Raw genomic sequence first — 27,358 nt, forward strand, 5'->3', positions numbered from 1 at the left:
CTGAAAATGAAGCTAGACTCTTACCTGTATACATGGATGAATGCTTCACGGCAGACTGGAACCATTTAACTAAGTAAGACGTCCTGTGTCTTTTCCGTTTTGTTTGTCACTACAGCTTGTTTGGCCCGTTGTGTCAAGTCACGCCGGTTCACACTGGCCGTGTGCAGAAAGTAGTCCATCACAACTTTTTCCCACTGATCTTTGTCGATAGTGCCTGCTAAATTCAGGGCAGCAACGTTGTTTAGAGCAGTAGCAACACTTTTGCTACATTATATCTTTCAAACGAGAGAAAGGATTATCTACACATACTGAGCTGCTCATGTGATAGACAGAAGCGTGCTACATGGCAGACCAATCTGAACTCATCTCTTGGCATGTCCAGCCCATCCATTATCTCAACCAATCATGGCTAGCGGGAAGGTTCCCAACTTTTTCCATAGCTAAACCAACTAAGCTCTTAATTTAAAAATGTTATTCGTATTTACAGATGGCATACAAGTGTGTTATTAAAGCACATTAAAGTTATCTTATCTTTCTCTTGCAGGGATCTTATCTCAAAGGATGTTTGTGATGCTACGATGTGGAGGAGTTGGGGTGAGTTACTCAAAAGTACACACACACATACACAACACACACACACACACACAGACTTATAGTACACAGGCACACAGCTTAACAGACCCTGTAATGCACAATCAAAGATTGTGAAATCTTTCCACTTATCTAATCACATTACAAAATGGCAAACATTACATGCTTGATTATGCCTCATTACACAATTAAGCTAATAGGACTACAAATTCTGGAGGAGGTTGTTGTTGGCAGGGACTTGGTCGAAACGCCAAATAGATATCAAAGACAAAGAAAAGGTGAGAGATGAGAAAGAGAACGAGGGAGAAAGAGGGAGAGAGAGAGGTGGACTTTATGGACACCAAAGAAGAGGATGAGGCAGGGATGAGTTGAAGAGGAATAAGAGAAAGGGGGGGGGGGATTAGGAAGAAGTAGGCTTGTATGGTGTTGATAAGGTCGCAGTTGTAAATGAAAACTTGTTCTCAACGAGCCTACCTGGTTAAATAAAGGTGAAATAAAAAATAATAATAAAATAAATAAGGAAGGAGAAAATGCGGACATTAATGAAGACGAAGAGAAGATGAGAGAAGGAAGAAGGAGTTGAGAGAAACAGGGAGAAAATGAAAGTGGAGGAGGAGAGCATGGTTTGTATCAAAGAAGGAGAATATATTTGCAGACACAGAAGAAGAAGATGAAGAAGGGATGAGTGGATGAGGAAGAAAGTGAGGGGGAATAGGAGGTGGAAGGGGCTTTGTATAGTGTTGATAAGGCGCCTGATCTGTCTGGATTTCCGGCTCTTGGCTCCTCTGGTCAGGCACACTGATTGGAACAAGATGGCCAAGATGGTGATAAAAGAAATTCCTCTGATTTCATTGTTCCGTTGTGCCAAACCGCCAGAAATGTGGAGTTTTGAAACATGGAATAAGAAAGGGAAGGAGAGAGAGAGAGAGAGAGAGAGAGAGAGAGAGAGAGAGAGAGAGAGAGAGAGAGAGAGAGAGAGAGAGAGAGAGAGAGAGAGGATCTGAGAACAGGAATACTTTACTACCCCCTTTACACCAGCAGTAAGTCAATGTTGTGGTGATTAGTGTGGGTAAATGTTACCCTTGCCAAACCCTTCCCCCTGGCTCTCAATAAGTCATGATGCTCTTCATTTGGTTGGAATAAACAGTAGTAATCCAATACTGGAATCTTTCCTACAACCTGTCACAACCTGTCACCTCCCTATTCCAATGGTTGACTTCCTCTTTACCTCATTGGTCTGACACCATTTTCAATCAATGAACTTCTTGGTTTTGCGTGATTGACAGGTGGACAATGATACGATCTGGAACGAGATGCACACATCAACGGCGTCTCGCTTGGCAGCAGGCAGCGTGACAGAGCTGGCACTCAGGGTGGCACAGGGAGAGCTGAAGGTGAGACCGCCAATCGCAACCCCCACTTAGTCCTGTCCGAGCCGTAACACAGCTGATCAGAATTGTCAACCCTGTAACATACATGAATACACATTGAAGCATACTGTATAGTCATTTCTCTTCGTGGCTTATTGAATTTATGAATTTCACATGAAATTGGAATTGAATATGGCTATATCAAAACCTTTCAATGTCACCTGTATTCAACTAATATAAGTGAAATCGTAAGATTTAATCAGAGAAAGCCAGAATCAGTGTTAAAGTTTCTATTCCATCCTCACAGAATGGCTTTGCAGTGGTGAGGCCCCCTGGACATCATGCAGCCCACTCTACCCCCTTGTAAGTGCTGCACCACACACACACACACACACACACACGGAAACAGGAGGTCTCTAAAATAATTTCAAAGGGTTCCCTACACATCAAAAGTACCTTTCAGGTGTGTGTTATGTGTGTGTATAGAGTATGTGTTACACTTGCCCAAGGCTAACAGCAATCTACGTCTACCCGCGCTGCTCAATTCATGCCCAGCTTTCAGGACATTGTGCTGTCAGCCTATAGCACCACCTCTAAGTGTGTGCATGTGTGTGTGAGTGTGTTTGTGAGTGTCACTCTTAAATAGAAGGCATTAGTGCACTTACCACGTGTGTGTGTGTGTGTGTGTGTGTGTGTGTGTGTGTGTGTGTGTGTGTGTGTGTGTGTGTGTGTGTGTGTGTGTGTGTGTGTGTGTGTGTGTGTGTGTGTGTGTGTGTGTGTGTGTGTGTGTGTGTGTGTGTGTGTGTGTGTGTGTGTGTGTGTGTGTGTGGTTGTCTGCTTGTGTGCTTGCATATGCGTGTGTATGCTTGCGTCTGTGTGTGTGTGTGTGTGCGTGTTTGAGTTCACGCGTGCTAGTGTGTGTACTCAGCAGTGCCTGTCAGTAGTTATTTATGTGTCGATAATGACTCTGGAGGAGAAGAGTTGGACAGCAGATATGATCTACAGTTTAGTTCACACTCCCCGAGCTTATAGCTCCTTCTGTCAGTACCGCTATTTCCCGTCATTCATACTTTGCAACCCTACGTTCTGGTACTGTCCAACCATACCGTGCCTAAATATGAGTGCATGTTCAGTGAAACAAAGCATGTTTGACCCATTGGCACTAATGTCCTCACATCACCTAGTTTGTGTATAGTGAGAACGGCCTCACATTATCATGGGGATATCTCCTGGAGACCTTTCACTTAAAAAAGCCTTGACTTTACATTGGGTGTCTATGGTGTCATTATGGGGACATGTTCTCATAAGTCTTCATATGTCCCCATATGTGTGTTTCTCCAAAGGGGTTTCTGCTTCTTCAACTCCGTGGCCATCGCAGCCAAGCAGCTCCAGCACAAACTCAGCATCAGCAAGATCCTCATTGTGGACTGGGTGAGAGATGGCCGCTGTCACTGGTCCCCACATGGGATCTAAACACAGAAACACACACGTGCTTAATTTAACACACATATTGACCATAAGCTTGGTGTCAGCATTCACACTGATCTCTGCTTTCCACATGAGTCAGACCTGCCACGAGTCTGGGCCTAGGCATACACACACACACACACACACACACAAACACACACAAACTTATAAGGACAAATAATTGTATGTATTTTAGTGTGAAATCACTAAAGGAATTAGACTGGTTTAGTATACTAAAGAATTAAGAGTCTGACTGCCCCTTGACCTTTCTCACCAATGTTCAGGATGTTCACCATGGGAACGGTACCCAGTCGGTCTTCTACAATGACCCCAGCGTGCTGTACATCTCCCTGCATCGCTATGACAATGGCAAATTCTTCCCCGGTAGCGGGGGCCCAGCTGAGGTATATTAGGTTGCACTATCCACCGCCGTATACATCATGCTCTCCCATTGGTAGATGGAACTGTCCATCAAATACATGATTGTTGTGACCATTTGGAAAAGAAAACGTCTGAGCAAGCACCGAACAGATTGGGTCGGCCCACTAGTCTGAAAACCCCTTCAGCATCTGTTACCACCCACCAAATACCACACCACCCACCCCCATTTTCCCATTCTCACAAAACTGTAAGGATGAAAAAGTGGATGTTTTCCCATAAACTTCATCATGAGGGGATGGTCCAAATGAGGCTGTTCTGGCTTGGATGTGGCTTTGCCTTAAATGGCCACTCGACCTCCACTGAGCTGTGTGGTAAACCTCTGAAGTCTCTGTGTCCCTCCACCACAGCACCATGTACCTATATAACACACTAGGGGGTAGCAGTGATGTCACCACAGCACCATGTACCTATATAACACACTAGGGGGTAGCAGTGATGTCACCACAGCACCATGTACCTATATAGCACACTAGGGGGTAGCAGTGATGTCACCACAGCACCATGTACCTATATAACACACTAGGGGGTAGCAGTGATGTCACCACAGCACCATGTACCTATATAACACACTAGGGGGTAGCAGTGATGTCACCACAGAACCATATACCTATATAGCACACTAGGGGGTAGCAGTGATGTCACCACAGCACCATGTACCTATATAACACACTAGGGGGTAGCAGTGATGTCACCACAGCACCATGTACCTATATAACACACTAGGGGGTAGCAGTGATATCACCACAGCACCATGTACCTATATAACACACTAGAGGGTAGCGGTGATGTCACCACAGAACCATGTATCTATATAACACACTAGAGGGTAGCGGTAATGTCACCACAGAACCATGTACCTATATAACACACTAGCGGGTAGCAGTGATGTCACCACAGCATCATGTACCTATATAACACACTAGAGGGTAGCGGTGATGTCACCACAGCACCATGTACCTATATAACACACTAGAGGGTAGCGGTGATGTCACCACAGAACCATGTATCTATATAACACACTAGAGGGTAGCGGTGATGTCACCACAGCACCATGTACCTATATAACACACTAGAGGGTAGCGGTGATGTCACCACAGCACCATGTACCTATATAACACACTAGGGGGTAGCGGTGATGTGACCACAGCACCATGTACTTATATAACACACTAGAGGGTAGCGGTAATGTCACCACAGAACCATGTACCTATATAACACACTAGAGGGTAGCAGTGATGTCACCACAGAACCATGTATCTATATAACACACTAGAGGGTAGCGGTAATGTCACCACAGCACCATGTACCTATATAACACACTAGAGGGTAGCGGTGATGTCACCACAGAACCATGTATCTATATAACACACTAGAGGGTAGCGGTAATGTCACCACAGAACCATGTACCTATATAACACACTAGCGGGTAGCAGTGATGTCACCACAGCATCATGTACCTATATAACACACTAGAGGGTAGCGGTGATGTCACCACAGCACCATGTACCTATATAACACACTAGAGGGTAGCGGTGATGTCACCACAGAACCATGTATCTATATAACACACTAGAGGGTAGCGGTGATGTCACCACAGCACCATGTACCTATATAACACACTAGAGGGTAGCGGTGATGTCACCACAGCACCATGTACCTATATAACACACTAGGGGGTAGCGGTGATGTGACCACAGCACCATGTACCTATATAACACACTAGAGGGTAGCGGTAATGTCACCACAGAACCATGTACCTATATAACACACTAGAGGGTAGCGGTGATGTCACCACAGCACCATGTACCTATATAACACACTAGGGGGTAGCAGTGATGTCACCACAGCACCATGTACCTATATAACACACTAGAGGGTAGCGGTGATGTCACCACAGAACCATGTATCTATATAACACACTAGAGGGTAGCGGTGATGTCACCACAGAACCATGTATCTATATAACACACTAGAGGGTAGCAGTGATGTCACCACAGCACCATGTACCTATATAACACACTAGAGGGTAGCGGTGATGTCACCACAGCATCATGTACCTATATAACACACTAGAGGGTAGCGGTGATGTCACCACAGCACCATGTACCTATATAACACATTAGGGGGTAGCAGTGATGTCACCACAGCACCATGTACCTATATAACACACTAGGGGGTAGCGGTGATGTCACCACAGCACCATGTACCTATATAACACAATAGGGGGTAGCGGTGATGTGACCAGGGGTACTACACAGAAACATCAGGGTATCCCTAATCCACTCCAGCATCTTTTAAACATGAAAGGAAAGACAGAAAGGGAAATAAAATAGAAAAAAAATGAAGAAACAGGATGAAGAAGAGAAGAACAATGGAGTGATGGATAGAGAGAGCGTGTGTGTGTGTGTCTGTGTGTGTGTGTGTGTGTGTGAGAGAGACAGAGAGTGACTAGTTGGCAGTGTATGGCGGAGCACATGTGTTTTGAATTTACCCTGTGAACATCCAGTCCACCAAGAGACATTCTGCGATGCACATCATCACACACACACACACACACACACACACACACACACACACACACACACACACACACACACACACACACACACACACACACACACACACACACACACACACACACACACACACACACACACACACACACACACATACACACACACACACACAAAGAAAATGACCACGGTTTGTTGCCAATAGGGTGTCACTCAGTCCTCACTCTCTCCTCACCATGACATTGAGTGATGTTGGAGAGGTTTTCAAAAGCTAAATAGCTTCAGTAAATAACTAATTAGCTACAGTAAATAGCTAATTAGCTACAGTAATTAGCTACAGTAAATAGCTAATTAACTACAGTAAATAGCTAATTAACTACAGTAAATAGCTAAATAGCTACAGTAAATAGCTACATAGCTACAGTAAATAGCTAAATAGCTACAGTAAATAGCTACAGTAAATATTCTCCCACCCCATTAATGTGAGGTCAAATCAGGTTGTGCCTGGCATTTGGTGAAATATACTCTCTTGTGACAGACGCTAACATTTGGTTCTGGGTGCTAAGTTTGGGTGAAATATAGCTAGAAACTAAATATCGACAACTCAATAAAATATGTCTCTGTAGTGTGTTAAAACTGGGACATATTCTGGGTGTAGTTTTGTGATTTATGAGCAGATTTTACAAATTGTATCAAAAATAAAAATTGTTGTGTTGATGGAGGCGTTGAATTAATGTCCAGCCGTCTTTCATTTGGAAATTGTAACCACTCCCAGCTTTTCCTCAATGGCACAAATGTGCATTTTGAAACTATAGTGCTGATTGTGTGTGAACATTTGATGCAAAATATCTCACGACCCTCCCTCAGCTCTCAGCATAACTTTCAATGAAGTAAGATGTTAACATGATAACTATGAATATTAATGAATAACAATGAATATCTCTATTTCTCTCTCTCCCATCTCTCTCTCTCTTTCTCCCATCTCTCTTTCTCTCTTTCTCTTCCTCTCTGTCCAGGTGGGAGTAGGAGCAGGTGAGGGCTTCAATGTCAACGTGGCGTGGACGGGAGGCTTGGATCCCCCCATGGGCGACGCAGAATACCTAGCAGCATTCAGGTAAAGAGTTAGAGATACGCCTAACCTACCTCACCTTACCTCCAGCCCTAATCACATTAAGACAAAACCACAAAACTGCAAAGATTATATTTTAGTCAATGGGGTGTGCGCGCAATTGATTCATAGAAAGTCTTACCAAAACTCTTCACTCATCCTTGAAATACTACACACAGCTGGGACGTAACAGACTTGTACAGTATCATGTGTTTATATTGTGATGCGAGTTAGATTTTTGTGATCCCCTCCATTATATGGTGTGGATCCATGCCACTGAATGGAGGTGTGTCTTTTTTCTGTGCACCGCACTTTCCACTTCATTCAAGCCTCAGCCCCTGAATGAATAGCTGCTCGGTTTGCGGCGTAATGAACTTTGAGCGTTCCTGTCAGCGGGGTTGGCTCGCCACCAGACGATGAACAGTATGTGAGGTCCGTATGGTGCATACACACAGTGGGTGGGCCAAGCTCGTCAAACTCACGATTCTAACGGCTGAAGCCATACTGTACCATTACGAGCCATCGATTCTAACAGGCAGACACTAGGCTCAATGTTTATCCGTAGCATACAATGCTAATTGCTAACTCACTGAGATCCTCTTAAGCAGTATGGTCTGTTGGTGTTGATGGTGTTGGTGTTGATTCACTGGTTGTATAGAAGAATAAGAAAACCTAGTAAGTGTTCCCTAGTTTAGGTGTATGTTACCTAGTGACTATCTTCGTTACGTGTACAGGTAGTTCCCTGTACCTAACAACTGTCACTTCATTTTCATCACCGGTAGATGTTACCTAGCAACTGTCACTTCGTTTTCATTGCAGGTAGATGTTACCTAGCAACTGTCACTTCGTTTTCATTGCAGGTAGATGTTACCTAGCAACTGTCACTTTGTTTTCATTGCAGGTAGATGTTACCTAGCAACTGTCACTTCGTTTTCATTGCAGGTAGATGTTACCTAGCAACTGTCACTTCGTTTTCATTGCAGGTAGATGTTACCTAGCAACTGTCACTTCGTTTTCATTGCAGGTAGATGTTACCTAGCAACTGTCACTTCGTTTTCATTGCAGGTAGATGTTACCTAATAACTGTCACTTCGTTTTCATTGCAGGTAGATGTTACCTAGCAACTGTCACTTCGTTTTCATTGCAGGTAGATGTTACCTAGCAACTGTCACTTCGTTTTCATTGCAGGTAGATGTTACCTAGCAACTGTCACTTCGTTTTCATTGCAGGTAGATGTTACCTAGCAACTGTCACTTCGTTTTCATTGCAGGTAGATGTTACCTAATAACTGTCACTTCGTTTTCATTGCAGGTAGATGTTACCTAGCAACTGTCACTTCGTTTTCATTGCAGGTAGATGTTACCTAGCAACTGTCACTTCGTTTTCATTGCAGGTAGATGTTACCTAGCAACTGTCACTTCGTTTTAATTGCAGGTAGATGTTACCTAGCAACTGTAACTTCGTTTTCATTGCAGGTAGATGTTACCTAGCAACTGTCACTTCGTTTTCATTGCAGGTAGATGTTACCTAGCAACTGTCACTTCGTTTTCATTGCAGGTAGATGTTACCTAGCAACTGTCACTTCGTTTTCATTGCAGGTAGATGTTACCTAGCAACTGTCACTTCATTTTCATTGCAGGTAGATGTTACCTAGCAACTGTCACTTCGTTTTCATTGCAGGTAGATGTTACCTAGTAGTTTTTTCTTACAGTAGCTCAGATGTCAATACAGGTAGCTCTATCACTTAGTTTTCTAAGTAGCCTACAGGTAGATGTTACCTAACTGTTTATTGTAGACATATAGGCAATATCCTAGTGTGGAATTTGAAAAGAATTACTCTGGGAAATCCAAATGTAAAATCCCATGAATTCACCTTAGAAACACATTTTTACAAGTGAAAATGTGTTCACTTTCCCAAGTGTTCCCCCACCCAATTCCACCAACAAACACCATAAGCAATACATTGTCAATTCTGTGCAAGGAAAATCTGTGACTGGGCCTCTATTCCCCAGACTTTCTGTACAGCCATAAAATATGCACCTAATTTCAGTCTTTCTGCATTGGCTGATTTTATGCATCTTGAAATACCATAAATGTAATAACCTGGTTCAATGCAGCCTGCCATCTTTCTAATTTGATTCATATTCATCTACCTTTCACTGTCCTTTTCACTGTCTTTTTACTGTTGTTTTATTTCTTTACTTACCTATTGTTCACCTAATACCTTTTTTGCATTGTTGGTTAGAGCCTGTAAGTAAGCATTTCACTGTAAGGTCTACCTACACCTGCTGTATTCGGCGCACGTGACAAATAAACTTTGATTTGATTTGAGATTTCCATCTACCAATGGGGCAGTCCTGTTTATTTCATATCTTGCCATTCAGGAGGTGAGGGATCTTGGGTTTGCCTCCAAAATGCCACCCTCTTCTGTATATTAGTGAAGAAAGTGGCATTTCAGATAGAGTCTTGCAGTTCAGCGGCTATAGGACAGAGGTAGTGGAGGGGTGGGGGGTGGGTTGCAGTATAATCTGGTAGATTCCTTTAGTTGGGGGATACAACGTGTGTGTGTGTGTGTGTGTGTGTGTGTGTGTGTGTGTGTGTGTGTGTGTGTGTGTGTGTGTGTGTGTGTGTGTGTGTGTGTGTGTGTGTGTGATATGCAGTAGGATCAGGTGGTGGGGTCAGTGGTGGGGTATTTATCTGATGAGGTAGGGGTTTTTAAGGAGGGTGGGGGGGTTGATGTAGCCTTGTGAATTTTTGTGAAGCTTGGGAGAGTGTTACTGTATTTGTTCATGTACACGTGCATGTTAATTTATGTGTGTGTGTGTGGGGGGCTGCACAGGCTGCATGGTCTGGTAGTGCAGACCGGGAGGGATTGGGGTGGTGGTGGGAGTGAATGGTGTGGGGGTGGTGCATTGTTAGGGAATCCAAAGGCGGCGTAATTAAGCCCAATGGATCCCAGATGGCTGGCTGTCAGTGACGTGAGAAGAGGGCCGAGCCCCTAATGGGAACCAGACGCCCGCCGAAGCGCTTTGAACTGCCGGCCGGAGAAAGGGTGGGGGGGGAGAAAGGGAACGAGAGAAAGAGAAGAAGAGAGAGGGGAATCAAACACGGCATGGGCCGTGTGTGCTCGCTAAATCACTGGCAGCAGCAAGGGGAGGAAGAGGAGGATGAGGAAGAAGAGGAGGAGGAGAAGAACAAGGGAAGCAGTTCCAGAAGATGAAAATAGAGAGGGTGTGTTGACGTCATCCTCCTCATCATCCTCCCCTCTGGACATCTCTCCGTCTTGGTCCTGTTATTTGTTTACTAACGCTTTAGATAAAGCCCTTATTGTTATGTAGTCAGTCTTTAACTGCTGTGGTACCCAGAATGTAGCCTAGTAGTTACTCATGTGTACCTGGTAACTGCATATAACATAAACCAATTATTGCATTTTAAGGTACAGGCCAAAAGTTATTTTAAATTAAGTTTAGTGACAGTAATCCCCCCAAAATATTGTCCTTATTTTACCAGGTAATTTGACTGAGAACACATTCATTTACAGCAATGGCCTGGGGAATTGTTACAGGGGAGAGGAGGGGGGATGAATGTGCCAATTGAAGGGTCAATCAAATGGTGAAATGTATATGATGTGTAACAATCGTTAGGCTACAGGAACCTATATAATAGGCGGTGTCAGAGGAAAGCCCATAAAATTGTCAGAGACTCCAGTCACCCAAGTTATAGACTGTTTCCTCTGCTACCGCACGGCAAGCGGTACCGGACCAAAAGGCTCCTCAGCAGCTTCTACCACCAAGTCATAAGACTGCTGAACAGCTTCTTCCCTCAAGCCATAAGACTGCTGAACAGCTTCTTCCCTCAAGCCATAAGACTGCTGAACAGCTTCTTCCCTCAAGCCATAAGACTGCTGAACAGCTTCTTCCCTCAAGCCATAAGACTGCTGAACAGCTTCTTCCCTCAAGTCATAAGACTGCTGAACAGCTTCTTCCCTCAAGCCATAAGACTGCTGAACAGCTTCTTCCCTCAAGCCATAAGACTGCTGAACAGCTTCTTCCCTCAAGACATAAGACTGCTGAACAGCTTCTTCCCTCAAGCCATAAGACTGCTAAACAGCTTCTTCCCTCAAGCCATAAGACTGCTGAACAGCTTCTTCCCTCAAGCCATAAGACTGCTGAACAGCTTCTTCCCTCAAGCCATAAGACTGCTGAACAGCTTCTTCCCTCAAGCCATAAGACTGCTGAACAATTAATCAAATCTCCACCAGACTATTTACATTAACCTCCCCTCCCTTTTGTACACTGCTGCTACTCGCTGTTTATTATCAATGCATAGTCACTTCACCCCTACCTATATGTACACTGCTGCTACTCGCTGTTTATTATCTATGCATAGTCACTTCACCCCTACCTACATGTACAGATTACCTCAACTAACCTGTACCCCCGCACACTGACTCGGTACCGGTACCCCCTGTATATAGCCTCCACACTGACTCGGTACCGGTGCCCCCTGTATATAGCCTCCACACTGACTCGGTACCAGTGCCCCCTGTATATAGCCTCCACACTGACTTGATACCGGTGCCTCCTGTATATAGCCTCCACACTGACTTGGTACCGGTACCCCCTGTATATAGCCTCCACACTGACTTGGTACCGGTACCCCCTGTATATAGCCTCCACACTGACTCGGTACCGGTGCCCCCTGTATATAGCCTCCACACTGACTCTGTACTGGTGCCCCCTGTATATAGCCTCCACACTGACTCGGTACCGGTGCCCCCTGTATATAGCCTCCACACTGACTCGGTACCAGTGCCCCCTGTATATAGCCTCCACACTGACTCGGGTACCAGTGCCCCCTGTATATAGCCTCCACACTGACTCGGTACCGGTGCCCCCTGTATATAGCCTCCACACTGACTCGGTACCGGTGCCCCCTGTATATAGCCTCCACACTGACTCGGTACCAGTGCCCCCTGTATATAGCCTCCACACTGACTTGATACCGGTGCCTCCTGTATATAGCCTCCACACTGACTTGGTACCGGTACCCCCTGTATATAGCCTCCACACTGACTCGGTACCGGTACCCCCTGTATATAGCCTCATTATTGTTATTCTTATTGTGTTACTTTGATTTTTTTACTTTAGTTTATTTGGTAAATATTTTCTTAACTCTTCTTGAACTGCACTGTTGGTTAAGGGCTTGTAAGTAAGCATTTCACAATAAGGTCTACACTTGTTGTATTCAGTGCATGTGACAAAGTTTGATTTAATTTATCTGGCAACTTGATGTAATTTATATCCATTTAGTGTTAGTGTTAGTGTTTCAACTTTCATGTACTTTTATTTGGTGTCACACTGTGTCACATACCTGGATGTTTGTTGAAATGTTTCTGACAGTTGGACTGATCAGTGGTAGCTTGGTTCCGGATCTGTTTGTGCTGATTGGCGATGACTGTAGGTGTTGGCAAGACAGCACAAACAGATCTCAGACCAGGCTAGATCCATGGAACATGGGTTTTAATTTGACCATGTCTCTTCACTGTCAGTGATTTATTTGCACATTAACATGTCATGCGGTCCTAAATATACTGTACACATCTCCCAACCATAAATGTTACGTCACACTTCTCTCTTGAGGAGCATGTGTTATACAGTAAGCAATAAAGCACACTATGTTTTGTGTGTCACGAGAGACTAGCGTGTTGAAAGGGTCAAAGTCAAATACAGAAGCCTGTGTCCACTGTGAATATTATTTGACCCTGCTGGTTATCTATGAACGTTTGAACATCTTGAAGAACGATCTGGCCTTAAGGGCAATATACTCTTATAATCTCCACTCGGCACAGCCAGAAGAGGACTGGCCACCCCTCAGAGCCTGGTTCCTCTCTAGGTTTATTCCTAGGTTCTGGCCTTTCTAGGGAGTTTTTCCTAGCCACCATGCTTCTACATCTTCATTGCTTGCTGTTTGGGGTTTTAGGCTCGGTTTTCTGTATAGCCCTTTGTGACATCTGCTGATGTAAAAAGGGCTTTATAAATTTGATATTGATTTGATTTTGATGTCATTCTCCTGTGACAATGCAGAATCTTGTTCCTCAATGCAGAACTATGTTCTTCATTACACACAGGATATGTTTCTATAAAGTAGTAACTCAGTGTTGACTTTCTTGTCTTCACTAGATGTCAAGGTTCCTTGAATTTGTTTTCGGGGGGTAACAGTGTCTATGAATAACCTCTTCACAATGGATTATAAGAACATTTATAAAGCCTTGTAATGACCTATGCTATTTTAAAATGATTTTCAGACAATTTAGGAAGGTTTTTGCACAACGTACATTTTGTAGTGCTTTGACCTACATCATCGTTGAACCTGTCTGTCTCCAGGACTGTGGTGATGCCGATTGCCTTTGAGTTCTGTCCTGACGTGGTGCTGGTCTCATCTGGTTTCGATGCCGTCGAGGGACATCTGGCGCCACTGGGGGGCTACAAAGTGTCAGCCAAGTGTAAGCACACTATTCACTGTTCCTCACAAAATCATATGGGGGACACACAGGTCAATTTTATTTAACATTTTTAGTAATTTAGCAGACACTTTTATCCAGAGCAACTTACAGTAGTGAGTGGGTACATTTTTGTACTTTTTCATGCTGGTCCCCTGTGGAATCAAACACACAACCCTGGCGTTGCAAGTGCCATGTTCTACCAACTGAGCCACACACGCCCACAGTATTTCCACCTCATCTTCACAGTCTTATGAGTCTCACTAAATTATTCTGACTGTTCTATATTCCACACCAGAGATGGGCAACTTTGATGGGGGTGGGGGGCCACAAAAAAATCTGACCTCATCATGAGGGGCCGCAGTGGATCGCGAGTCTGTGTACCCATATCCATACCCACACATGCAGTCAGAGCTCTAACCTTTTGAGAGCAAAACATTTTAGCAGCCACCTCTTGACGCCGGAGAGAAATATTTAACGTTTTAGAGTTCATTTCCAGTAATTCTACACATTTTGCCATGAGGTGTAGAGGACATGTTGAAAGTTTGCTGCAATTCCACACAGTCTCGTGTATGTGTGTGTGTGTGTGTGTGTGTGTGTGTGTGTGTGTGTGTGTGTGTGTGTGTGTGTGTGTGTGTGTGTGTGTGTGTGTGTGTGTGTGTGTGTGTGCGTGTGTGTGTGTGTGTGTGTGTGTGTGTGTGTGTGTGTGTGTGTGCGGAAATATGGAGGACTTTGGAATGCATCACAGAATTTTGATTGTAATTGTAATTTGTAAATTTAAATAAAGTATTCAAATGTGTCTCCCCCCAAAGGTTTTGGTTTTCTGACACGTCAGCTGATGGGGCTGGCGGGGGGACGGGTTGTCATGGCGCTGGAGGGGGGTCACGAGCTCACGGCCATCTGCAATGCCTCTGAGGCCTGTGTCAGGGCCCTGTTGGGCATCCAGGTCAGTAAACACAGACCTAGGATCAGCTTACTTCTCCCAAAATCCTACCCTTCACCGTGGGGGAAACAACACTATACTGACCTTAGGTCAGTCAGGGGAAACAACACTATATGATCCCCCCCCAACCCCCCCCCCCCCCCCCCCCCCCCCCCCCCCCCCGTGTGTTCCCCTCCAGGTGGAACCCCTGTCTGAAGCAGTCCTAGAGAGGAGACCCTGTCCCAACGCTGTCCTGTCTCTGCAGAGAGTCATCCAGGCCCAGGGTGAGCATCCAGTACACTGTCTTTCTATCGTTCTCCCTATCGCTGTCTTTCTTTGGTCCATTCTCTTTATCTGCCTCACTTTCTCTCTCTTTATCCCATTTCTATGTCTTTATCATTCTTCCCTGTCTCAAGCTTTCTTTCACTCTACAGCAGAGATGGGCAACTGGTGGTGGCCCGCTGCCCCCCTTTTGAAGGCCCTCAGATCAATTTCCCCCTCATAATTGGGGAACTCAGTCGGGGTCTCAACTTTCTGTTGCGAGAGAGAATAGTAGAATACACAAATACAAGGTGCAATTTCCAAATTTTGTTGTGCATCAGCAGTTTTGCAGTTTTGCTCTTGTTATGTCAGTCACTGATAGTCAGTCAATTAGCCAATGTCTGCTACAATTTTTTAGATTGCTAAATTAGTTTAGCAGCCAGCTATCTAAACTTGTTATCATGGTCGAATTCCCGGCCGGATAGCGATAGCCCCTTTTGATTTTGTTAGTCAGTCTCACTCAGATATCATATTAAAAATGGCAAACATTTATTTCTCCCCACCATGGGAAAATCAGTAGAATTGTAGAAAATGTGTTATAAAATTGCTAAATATTCTCTCTGCCCCATGGCAAAATATGGGTACGCAGACCCGTGAGCAACTACGGTCTCATGATAAGTTCAGATTTTTTACTCTACAGTATCGTCCATCTCTTTTTTTCAGTCTCTCTCTCTCACACCATCTCTCTTTTTCTCGGTCTTCTCTCTTTCTCCCTCTTTCTCTCAATCTTATTTTCTCTCTTACTCTGCATCTCCCTTTCTCTCTTTTGTCTTCTTTCTGTCCTCCTGTCCTCCTCCATGTACACCTCATCCATTGTACACCTCATCCATTCTCTGTTCTTCTCCTCTCTCTCCATATCTCATCCATCTCTACCACTTCCATCTCTCTCAATCTATTTCATCCCTTTATTTGTATGGTCTGTTTGGATGTTATTGCTCTCTCTCTCTCTCTCTCTCTCTCTCTCTCTCTCTTCGTCCCATATATTTCTCCTCCCCACATCCCTTTCTTCTTCCCTCCTTCCTTCTCATTCTTTCCTTCCTTCCTTCATTCCTTCTCTCTCTCTCTCTCTCTCTCTGTCTCTCTGTCTCTCTGTCTCTCTGTCTCTCTGTCTCTCTCTCTCTCTCTCTCTCTCTCTCTCTCTCTCTCTCTCTCTCACACACACACACACACACACACACACACACACACACACACACACACACACACACACACACACACACACACACACACACACACACACACACACACACACACACACACACACACACACACACACACACACACACACACAGACACACAGACAGAGAGAGAGAGCCGGCCACTGCCTTCCTGGCTCCAATTATCTTCAAACACTTCTCTACCACACGATCTTCACAACATCCCTCCTGATTGCGCACAAATGTTATCCCATTCCAATTAGATTAATTAAAAATATTTGCAAAGCCACAAGAATGTTAAGTCCCTTCATTTAGGCAGAGGGTGAAATATATGTCTGGTGAATACTGAGAACACACACAACATGGTCCTCTCTTTCTCTCTCTCCACACGTGCACACAGACACACACACACAATTGTGTGATTTAAATTACACAAATGCGGAATTAAAATTGTGGTATTGATGAATACTGAATTAAAATTGTGGTATTGGTGAATGCTGAATTAAAATTGTGGTATTGGTATTTTATTTTGACCACACACACAAGTATTAGCTGTAGTATTGCTTAATATACAATATAGTTCACATACTTCAAAGACATAATAGCTCAACTTTTAAGAGAGTACTCTGCAACGATGCAACATGAAAACCTGAAACAATGACTTTCTCTCCCTCTATCTCTCTCTCTCTCTCCCTAGGTGAGTACTGGCGGTCGTTGAGGGTGGTGGCCCAAACAGTGGATCAGTCATACATGCAGGCCCAAGGACACAGTCTGAGACGTGGCTCAGAGGACCACAATGATACCGTCTCTGCCCTGGCCTCTCTCTCCATGGCCAGCCTCACCACAAACAGGTGACATCACTGACACCACATAGGAAAAGCACTGACACTATGTAGTAACAGCACTGACACCATGTAGTAACAGCGCTGACACCATGTAGTAACAGCGCTGACACCATGTAGTAACAGCACTGACACCATGTAGTAACATCACTGAGACTATGTAGTAACAGCACTGACACCATGTAGTAACAGCACTGACACCATGTAGTAACATCACTGACACCATGTAGTAACAGCCCTGACACTATGTAGTAACAGCACTGACACCATGTAGTAACATCACTGACACCATGTAGTAACAGCCCTGACACTATATAATAAGAGCACTGACACCATGTGGTAACATCACTGACACCATGTAGTAACAGCCCTGACACTATATAATAAGAGCACTGACACAATGTAGTCTTATATAATATCAATATAATATCATGTAATATGAGATTAGATTTAAAGTGATAGTTTACTCAAAACATCCGCAGACAGGTAACATCACTGACACCCTGTAGTCTCATATGATTTTAAAATAATATAATAAAATATCAAGTGAAGTGTTATGACATTAAATTATAGTTAAAGGGATGGTTCACTCAAATACATATTTAGGTTATTTAGTTATTTTCAGCAGCATCTGGCTAGCATTGGCTTCCCTGGACTGAAAGCTAATGGAATCATAGGAGGCATTTTCTTTCCAACAGTTATTTCTCTACAACAGCCTACTGTAGGTATGTGGAAAATCATGTACATGTGTACTACGAGTGAACCACCCCTTTTAATATGTATTAGATGAAAACTTTGCCTTACATCTTAAACATTAAATCCTTAGCTGTCAGCTGCATCTCGTCACCCTGCTTTAGATTAGTGATCATTTCCAACACCAGTCCCTAGATCAGCTTTTGAACCAGAAGATTAATCAATTAGTGTTCTAATTGTATTTTATGGGAGACAGTGTGAAAACTCAAAGACACAAAAGATGCAGCACTGTCTATCTCCCTTTAAAGGTGCAATATGCAGATATCTGCCATTTCCTGGTTGCTAAAATTCTACTAGTTTGACTAATTTCAGTTTATGTGACAAAACAAGCAATGTATAGTGTAGAAAACATTGTACAATCTAAACCTCTGTGAAATATCTTTTCAATTACCAAAAATATTGTATTTTCAGCTGTTTGAAGTTGGTGTAAAAAAGTTACGAATGGGAAGCGTAGAAATAGCGCATATTGAACCGATCTACCGCTTGTAAGACTTGCTTTCAATGACAATGACAGATCTATAACTCACATTTTTATATGAATTTGGTCAGGTCGCCCAAAAAGTTACTTTAGTTTATTTAGTTAATATTTTCTTAACTCTATTTCTTGAACTAAATTGTTGGTTAAAGGCTTGTAAGTAAGCATTTCACAGTAATGTCTACTACACCTGTTGTATTCGGCGCATGTGACAAATACACATTTATTTTATTTGATATTGCAGCGTTAAAACCCTATTTAAACAGGAGTTGTCTACAACCACATGAAGATAATTGCATCAGTATGCTCTAAAACTATTTGCACCATCTGTGTCCTGTTGAAATATACTACAGTGATATATATATATATATACACTGCTCAAAAAAATAAAGGGAACACTTAAACAACACAATGTAACTCCAAGTCAATCACACTTCTGTGAAATCAAACTGTCCACTTAGGAAGCAACACTGATTGACAATAAATTTCACATGCTGTTGTGCAAATGGAATAGACAAAAGGTGGAAATTATAGGCAATTTGCAAGACACCCCCCAAAACAGGAGTGATTCTGCAGGTGGTGACCACAGACCACTTCTCAGTTCCTATGCTTCCTGGCTGATGTTTTGGTCACTTTTGAATGCTGGCGGTGCTCTCACTCTAGTGGTAGCATGAGAAGGAGTCTACAACCCACACAAGTGGCTCAGGTAGTGCAGTTCATCCAGGATGGCACATCAATGCGAACTGTGGCAAAAAGGTTTGCTGTGTCTGTCAGCGTAGTGTCCAGAGCAGGCAGGCGCTACCAGGCAGGCGCTACCTGTAAGCACAACCCCCACCTGTGGACGTCGGGCCCTCATACCACCCTCATGGAGTCTGTTTCTGACCGTTTGAGCAGACACATGCACATTTGTGGCCTGCTGGAGGTCATTTTGCAGGGCTCTGGCAGTGCACCTCCTTGCACAAAGGCGGAGCTAGCGGTCCTGCTGCTGGGTTGTTGCCCTCCTACGGCCTCCTCCACGTCTCCTGATGTACTGGCCTGTCTCCTGGTAGCGCCTGCCTGCTCTGGACACTACGCTGACAGACACAGCAAAACTTTTTGCCACAGTTCGCATTGATGTGCCATCCTGGATGAACTGCACTACCTGAGCCACTTGTGTGGGTTGTAGACTCCTTCTCATGCTACCACTAGAGTGAGAGCACCGCCAGCATTCAAAAGTGACCAAAACATCAGCCAGGAAGCATAGGAACTGAGAAGTGGTCTGTGGTCACCACCTGCAGAATCACTCCTGTTTTGGGGGGTGTCTTGCTAATTACCTATAATTTCCACCTTTTGTCTATTCCATTTGCACAACAGCATGTGAAATGTATTGTCAATCGGTGTTGCTTCCTAAGTGGACAGTTTGATTTCACAGAAGTGTGATTGACTTGGAGTTACATTGTGTTGTTTAAGTGTTCCCTTTATTTTTTTGAGCAGTGTATATATATATGATGGTCTAATTCCCCGGGTGTCGATGAGGTGGAGGTCGATTAAGGCAGCCCTCTGCACCTCTCTGATACAGAGGGGTTGGGTTAAATGCGGAAGACACATTTCAGTTGAATACATTCAGTTGTACAATTGACTAGGCATCTCCCTTTGTTTTATACTGCTGTAATACTACAACAGGTTATATATTAGAATGGTATACAATTCTCTCCTCTCTCCCTCCTATTCAGGACACAGCCAGATGAACTGATGGAGGGGGACAGAGACACCATGTAGACAAGTGCACTTTCCAATAAACCTAACACACACACGCACATGCACACACACACACACACACACACACACACACACACACACACACACACACACACACACACACACACACACACACACACACACACACACACACACACACACACACACACACACACACACACACACACACACACACACACACACACACACTGTGATCCACTCGGCCCTGCTTTACTTGACCAGAATCCACTGTCTCCAGTTGACACTGTACAGACCATATCCTGACCACTATAGGCAAACTGAGTAGCTTCCGCATCACACACTTACACCTCATCAGAACACAGTTCTACTAGCCTTACTACGACCACCCGCCTGCCTCGACCGCAACTCAACCGCACACTGATAACGCATCCCATTAACAGGGTACAGGAGGACCAAGAGAGAGGAGAATGAACACTGTCTTCATGACATGCCTCTGCATGCCTCCCTCGTGTGTAACATTGTGAACCGCGAGGACACAGAAGGAGAGGAGTAGCAGACCTGAGCATAAACTGGAGGGGTGAAAGATATACCGTTATAACCACCACCGGGGGGGAGGGGTTAAGACTTGACTTGTAGCATGAAGTGACTTGACAAAGACCAGCTACATGACTGGCTGTAAGCAGAGTCTCTCTGGGGAAGTGAGCTACTTTTTTAGCCATCGGTCACAGGTTACCGCGGCACATCGCCAGGCCAACAGAACCGAATCACACAGAGAAGTAGGAAGTAGTGCCACGTCCCCACAGAAGTTACTATGAAGGAGAACAGACATCGCACCCTCACCGGGGGACACTTACAGACTTACTTATTGATAATGTCATTTGAATTTATGTGACGCCAACAAAATTAAGAAAAAGTAAGAAGACTGGGAATTTAGTTCAGACTTTTTTGCACTTTGTATTTTGTAATGTAAACCAAAGAGAGAATGACAGAATGGACCATGTTGAAGCTCTTCTGGGATTGACAATAAAACATGTAAATTATCATACTCATGTTTTTAAGCTGATTTAAATATTGTAAGTTTGATTTATTGCGTATTGTATATCAAATGTCAATACATAATAGTCATGTTTTTTCAGTAGCAAATAGAGAAGGCCTAGAACCCTATGATTCAGAGATTTTCTAGTTGCTTTTCTTCCAATGCAAAAGTGGGGTGTAAGACTCCCTCTCAGACAGCACTTAAGGAAAAGATGAAGCCCCCCCAAAAATATGATTTATATCTCAAGTTGATGGCATCCTCGTTCTTTGTCATTCTAATGATAACATTTCTTAGGAAATGAATCCTATGACAATTCAAGAAACTACTTGTTAGTGAGAGAGGAGTCCGATTAAACGTTCCAAAGGTGTTTCAGGCAAGGACACACACACACCGCCATACGGTCCTACTCTACGCTCAGCCACACACAAAGTGTTTATGCATGTGTTTGTAAATCACTGCATTTACATGTTGTCAGCAGGGTATTTCAACGTAATGAAGGTAAAATACAACTAATGGTGCTGGGTTCAAGGCAGATTAATAAAACAGTTGAACTGACTTCATAGTCTTAAACTATGACTGGCACTTAAAAGCTGTCTGTTGACTTCACGGGACTCAAACAAAACACAAATGCACTTACAATGTCTTAAATGTTGGGATTGTGTTTTAGTAAAATAACCAATTTTTTATATGTCTATTCCACTCTGACAATGCCTTTTTTCTTTAAATTGTTGTTCTGTTGTGATTTCACAAAGACCAATTTTTTAACATGTGGATTTATTGACATGCCTGTTGTATTTGATAGGCTGGATTTTTTTATGCTTAGTTTTTTACTATGAAAGACAAGTGAACTAGGATTTGTTCACATCAGATTGTCTACCACTCAATTTACAAAAAAAGTCAGGTATTTTTGTTCCTGGACCATACTGCAGTTAGCATATAACATTTGAAGTTAGCACTTAGTTGTTGGAGTCAGCTTGTTAAGCTAGCTGACTATAGTATGTAGAACAATTGAACACAGGTTGAGAGAAGACAAAGTTAAAAGCCTTCTGTGAACAGCATCCCATTCGTAAAGTGGTATGGCCTCTGAACATAACTTCAAAGACTTTTGTGAATTCCTGATTGTATTTGTATTTAAACAGAGGTTTTTGTTTTTAATATCAAAAAATTTAAAAACTGCTTACATTTCTTGTTAGCACTTTCCATCAAATATTGATCTATTTGTTACCCATTTAATGTTATTGCAGTGCCTTGCTTATGTATCATGTTAAAATATATATATATATATATCTGACAGTGCTACAGATTAATTTGTACTATAATGTTGTATTGTTCCAGTACTTTTTGGGGCTTTATAATATACATTATAGAACCAATACTTTACATGACAAGACCCTACAAGAGGTGTATGGTATTTGACATTGACATGGTGAAAAGGTGATTATTGGTAATGAAATTTGACTATGATTATGTGGAACAAAATGGCCACCATGTATTATTAATTTTCTTTCAGAAGGGTTCTGTGTTATATTTTATTCTGGTTTAGGTTTATTTCTGCTTTAATTAAGTACTTTTGAGAACATTTATGTTCTGTATATGTAAATACATTTTGTTGAGAGTCGACAAGCCCTTTAATTGTCTTAATATGATTATTGCACTGTTGTAGAATAGATAGTTACCTGTAGATATCTACTGAGACCAAAATACAGATATCCTCCTATGTGCCTTGAAATATAGTGACAAACCTTTTCTCACTTTGTCTCTACTGTTTTTTTATTAGTACATGTAAATGTATAGTGAGAACTTGGCATTTTAGTTTTTTCTTCTTTTTTAACCTCAATAAAAGGGAAATTAAGTTTTCTCAACATACATTTTTTCCTGAAGTTTATATATTTTGTATCCCTTTAAATATTGTCCATTAATTGTATTTAATGTTGCCCTTACACCAAGCACTCAGCTATTTTGGGAATGTAAAAACACATGACTTGGTAATGTAACACAGTTTGACACAAATCTTGGTTCCTGCCTTGCATTGATACAAAAGGTATTGCAGTTCACTTATTTGTTATATATAACTTAAAAGACATTGTCTTGTCTTCCAATGTACTCTGTTATAGATAATGTACTCTCTGTCATTGTGTGCATAGTGTTAGAAGAGTTGCTTCGAGACAGAAAGATGGAAAGTGTCTTTGAAAATTGTCTTGATCAGACTTTCAGTGGTATTTTATCAAAACTGTTTTTATTATTATCCACAGAAGCTCATGTAATGAAAAGCTGGTCACACAATCTGCAAAGAGAACTACAGCTGAGCATGAGGATAAAACATATTGACCGACTACATTATCTGGAGACAGTATATCAGATATTCCCACTACCTACCATTACCCAGTAGCAACCAAATCAGAATTTATCACATTGTAAAAAAGTACAGTTTACAATTTTCATTACACTCTCAAATTACTAATAGCATATTGCAGTATTTCCTTAAAGGTATCTTAAAGAGAAATTCCAATGAATTACTAAACTTACAATATTCAAACGATATTTCTATCTTACATTTAAAAGTACTACACTGTTACTTAAAACTATAAGTACAATGTTACTTAAAACTATAAGTACAATGTTACTTGTATATACAACAATGTACAATGTCACTCCTAATTGTATCTTTACTTTAAAAGTGTCCAAAGAATATGTAATATGTTCCTCTGATCCTACTGTATTATCACGTAGTTGTTTTGCAAATTAAGTTTTCACACTTAATCTATCACAGACCTTAGGTTTAGTGGAATCTGTCCACTATGTCTAATCTAACCATAGTCTGTGCATGCTACAAAACTGTGTGTACTACTGTACTCATGTGTTGTAGGGAGCCAGCATAGACTATCGCTTATTACTTACTCTGATATAAAGTCATTGTAATGTAAAATGTAACCTTTATGAATAAGCAATTAGCATGTGCACATGCTAAGTCCACTCGCTATGAAAGGACATAATGCAAACAGAGAAATACATGAACACAGGCACCAGACAAATCAAGCAGACACATTTATACAACGGTTGGAAACATGGCAGGCTTCTGTGACTTTTCCTACCCATCAAATGGAGGTGGAAGAGCCTACAATTATTAGCTTATTAGCATCTTTGCTGTAAACATTCATTGGGCTGGGACCACCAGCTATCCATCCCTTTGGCATCATTATTATGGCCATTATTGTAATTATCATGATCGTAAATCATCTCAGTTGTCAAATAATCTTCCTCTGTGGTGTCTTTGAAGTGGCGTATAAATTGCGGATCTTCGTCATGCCTCAGTGACAGTCACATACTGCAACAGAGCATTATAAAACGGTCTGTCTGTCAGGCTGCATTATAATACTGTCTGTCTGTCAGGCTGCAAAAGGAGAGTCGACTGGATATCTGTCCTTAAACCAATGCATGGGTTCGCTCCAATGCCCATGTCTGTGGGACAGGGCTTCCGAAGAAGGAGAGATGGGGTATGCCGGGGAGGGGGGACACGACAGACCTTTTTAGATGTAAAGAGGAGTCCATTCGTTAGGTGTCTGTCCTAAAAGGAGAAATAAAAAGAAACAGTGACCTGATGCAAGTAACAATGTTTTAGTTTGTTCATTGAAGAGACGGACATTGATGTGCATATTTTTGTCAATATAGGAAAATAATATGTATAGAAGTCGCTAATGTGTAGTGTGTGCAAGTCGTTTTCCCAAACAAACACATAAACCAGGAAACAAAAGCTAATTCCTCTCACACAGTGTAGAACAAAGCCCACAGTGCTTAACTTCTGCTCTTTCTCTTGTTTAACAAGCAAATATTTCATCTGGAGCTTTCTCAATTGTCTGTAATTACAGTGCAGCTTTCCACGCTGAGAAAGAGAAGAGAGAGAGAGAGAGAGAGAGAAAGAGAAGAGCAAGAGAGAGAAAGCTATCCAGTTAGCATGTGTGTTGTGGGTGTCCTGTGACTACACCATAATACACAAATTGCCAGGAATTTCTTGTTTTCTCGTGTACCAAACGGGGGTATGCTACAGCAGCGAAAAACAAGTTGTGATCTTAGCGTCACTTTGGACTAAAGTAAAGTAGATCCCCTCCTACTGACTGGATTTGGGCAGAGCCTCCTTGGCATTTGTTTGTCTCTCTCGCTCTCTCTGTCTCTAGCAAAATGAAAATGTAAGTGCTGTTGATTTACAAAGAAGCAACTGATGCAGTACTAGGTACACACACACACACACACACACACACACACACACACACACACACACACACACACACACACACACACACACACACACACACACACACACACACACACACACACACACACACACACACACACACACACACACACACACACACACACGGATAGGAGCATTTTAGTTTTCATTGACCTCATCTGTAAGGTTTCTGAGACAGAAGCCTACTCATGTTAGGGATAGTTCAGCGATATTACATACTTATGTGTTTCCTCTCTAAATATGTAACTTCTCTGAACTATCCCTTTAACACATAGATAAATATAAACGCAACATGTAAAGTGTTGGTCCCATGTTTCATCATCTGAAATAAAAGATCCCAGAAATGTTCCATACGCACAAAAAAGCTTCTTTCTCTCAAATGTTGTGTACAAATTAGTTTATATCCCTGTTAGTGAGCATTTCTCCTTTGCCAAGATAATCCATCCACCTGACAGGTGTGGCACATCAAGAAGCTGATTAAACAGCATGATCATTACACAGGTGCACCTTGGGCTGCGGGCAATAAAAGGCCACTCTAACATGTGCAGTTTTGTCACACAACACAATACCACAAGTTTTGAGGGAATGTGCAATTGGCATGCTGACTGTAGGAATGTCCACCAGAGCTGTTGGGGGAGAATTTAATGTTAATTTCTCTACCATTGTCTAATTTTGTTTTAGAGAATTTGGCAGTACGTCCAACCATGTCAGCCCAGGACCTCCATATCCGGCTTCTTCACCTACGGGATCGTCTGAGACAAGCCATCCGGACAGCTGATGAAACTGAGGAGTATTTCTGTCTGTAATAAAGCCCTATTGTGGGGTAAAACTCATTCTGATTGGCTGGGTCTGGCGACTCAGTGGCTGCGCCCCTGTGAAATCCCAAGATTAGGGCCTAATGAATTTATTTAAATTGATTTGATTTCTTGATATGAACTGTAACTCAGTAAAATCACTGCATGTTGTATTTATATATTTGTTCAGTATAGATCTTTTACGTAGTCTTCTTTTCTTATTGTCTGACTTGAACTGGAACACTGAATTGATTACGATAATGGATGAAAAGCCGTGATTGAAAATAACAATTTCTTCTTACCTTGCCTAGTTAAATAAAGGTTAAATAAAATAACAAATAAAAAATAAAGAGCAATGTCATACCTCTCGTTTGCATTAGACCAACATCTTTATATGGACTATATCGTTTCTACACACTCCCATGTTGGTCAGTGCTCTGCTCTTGCATGACGTGTCAAACCCAGAACTCTGTGATGCACTACGTGTCAAACCCAAAGTATAGAACTCTGTGATGCACTACTTGTCAAACCCATAGTATAGAACTCTGTGATGCACTACATGTCAAATCCAGAACTCTGTGATGCACTACATGTCAAATCCAGAACTCTGTGATGCACTACGTGTCAAACCCATAGTATAGAACTCTGTGATGCACTACGTGTCAAACCCAAAGTATAGAACTCTGTGATGCACTACGTGTCAAACCCAAAGTATAGAACTCTGTGATGCACTACGTGTACTACATCCACACTACAGCTGTTGGAACAGCCCAGCCCATGCAGCACATCCATCCATCCATCCAGCACCTGCTCTAGCATCAGCTCAATGTTCAAACCCTAGAACTAAAGATGAGTAGGAGAAGCCCACAACTCTTGGAACCATCGGCCTGTTTGCAAGGCTCTGAAGCTCTTAAAAGCCAGATGTGCCACAGAGGATCTATAACAGCTGGTCCTAGATCAGTGCAAAGTAACTGCAACTGCAACCCACAAACACATGCAGAGCCAGAGGTTCCGGCAGGGGAAAGAACAGTGACAGCCCTTTAATTGAAGAATAAGCAGAGTTGAGCGCCACTTGTTGTTGCCAGGTTAAACACAGCA

At 42.6% G+C, this 27,358-nt stretch overlaps 1 protein-coding gene across 1 annotated transcript in view; it reads left to right on the top strand.

Annotated features, from left to right (window-relative positions):
* The window catches only part of LOC129815644 (histone deacetylase 7-like), a 67,715-nt gene extending 46,193 nt beyond the window's left edge, over positions 1–21,522 (top strand). The window contains exons 15-25 of the mRNA XM_055869632.1: positions 545–594; positions 1,878–1,985; positions 2,269–2,324; positions 3,305–3,392; positions 3,713–3,832; positions 7,399–7,496; positions 13,877–13,995; positions 14,805–14,938; positions 15,114–15,198; positions 17,090–17,243; positions 20,175–21,522. Of these exons, the coding sequence (XP_055725607.1) occupies positions 545–594; positions 1,878–1,985; positions 2,269–2,324; positions 3,305–3,392; positions 3,713–3,832; positions 7,399–7,496; positions 13,877–13,995; positions 14,805–14,938; positions 15,114–15,198; positions 17,090–17,243; positions 20,175–20,220 (1,058 nt within the window). The 3' untranslated portion in view covers positions 20,221–21,522. The remainder of the gene's footprint in view (positions 1–544; positions 595–1,877; positions 1,986–2,268; positions 2,325–3,304; positions 3,393–3,712; positions 3,833–7,398; positions 7,497–13,876; positions 13,996–14,804; positions 14,939–15,113; positions 15,199–17,089; positions 17,244–20,174) is intronic.
* Positions 21,523–27,358: the final 5,836 nt, after the last annotated feature.

The sequence above is a fragment of the Salvelinus fontinalis genome, chromosome 18 (assembly GCF_029448725.1).
Source record: "Salvelinus fontinalis isolate EN_2023a chromosome 18, ASM2944872v1, whole genome shotgun sequence".
NCBI lineage: Eukaryota > Metazoa > Chordata > Actinopteri > Salmoniformes > Salmonidae > Salvelinus > Salvelinus fontinalis.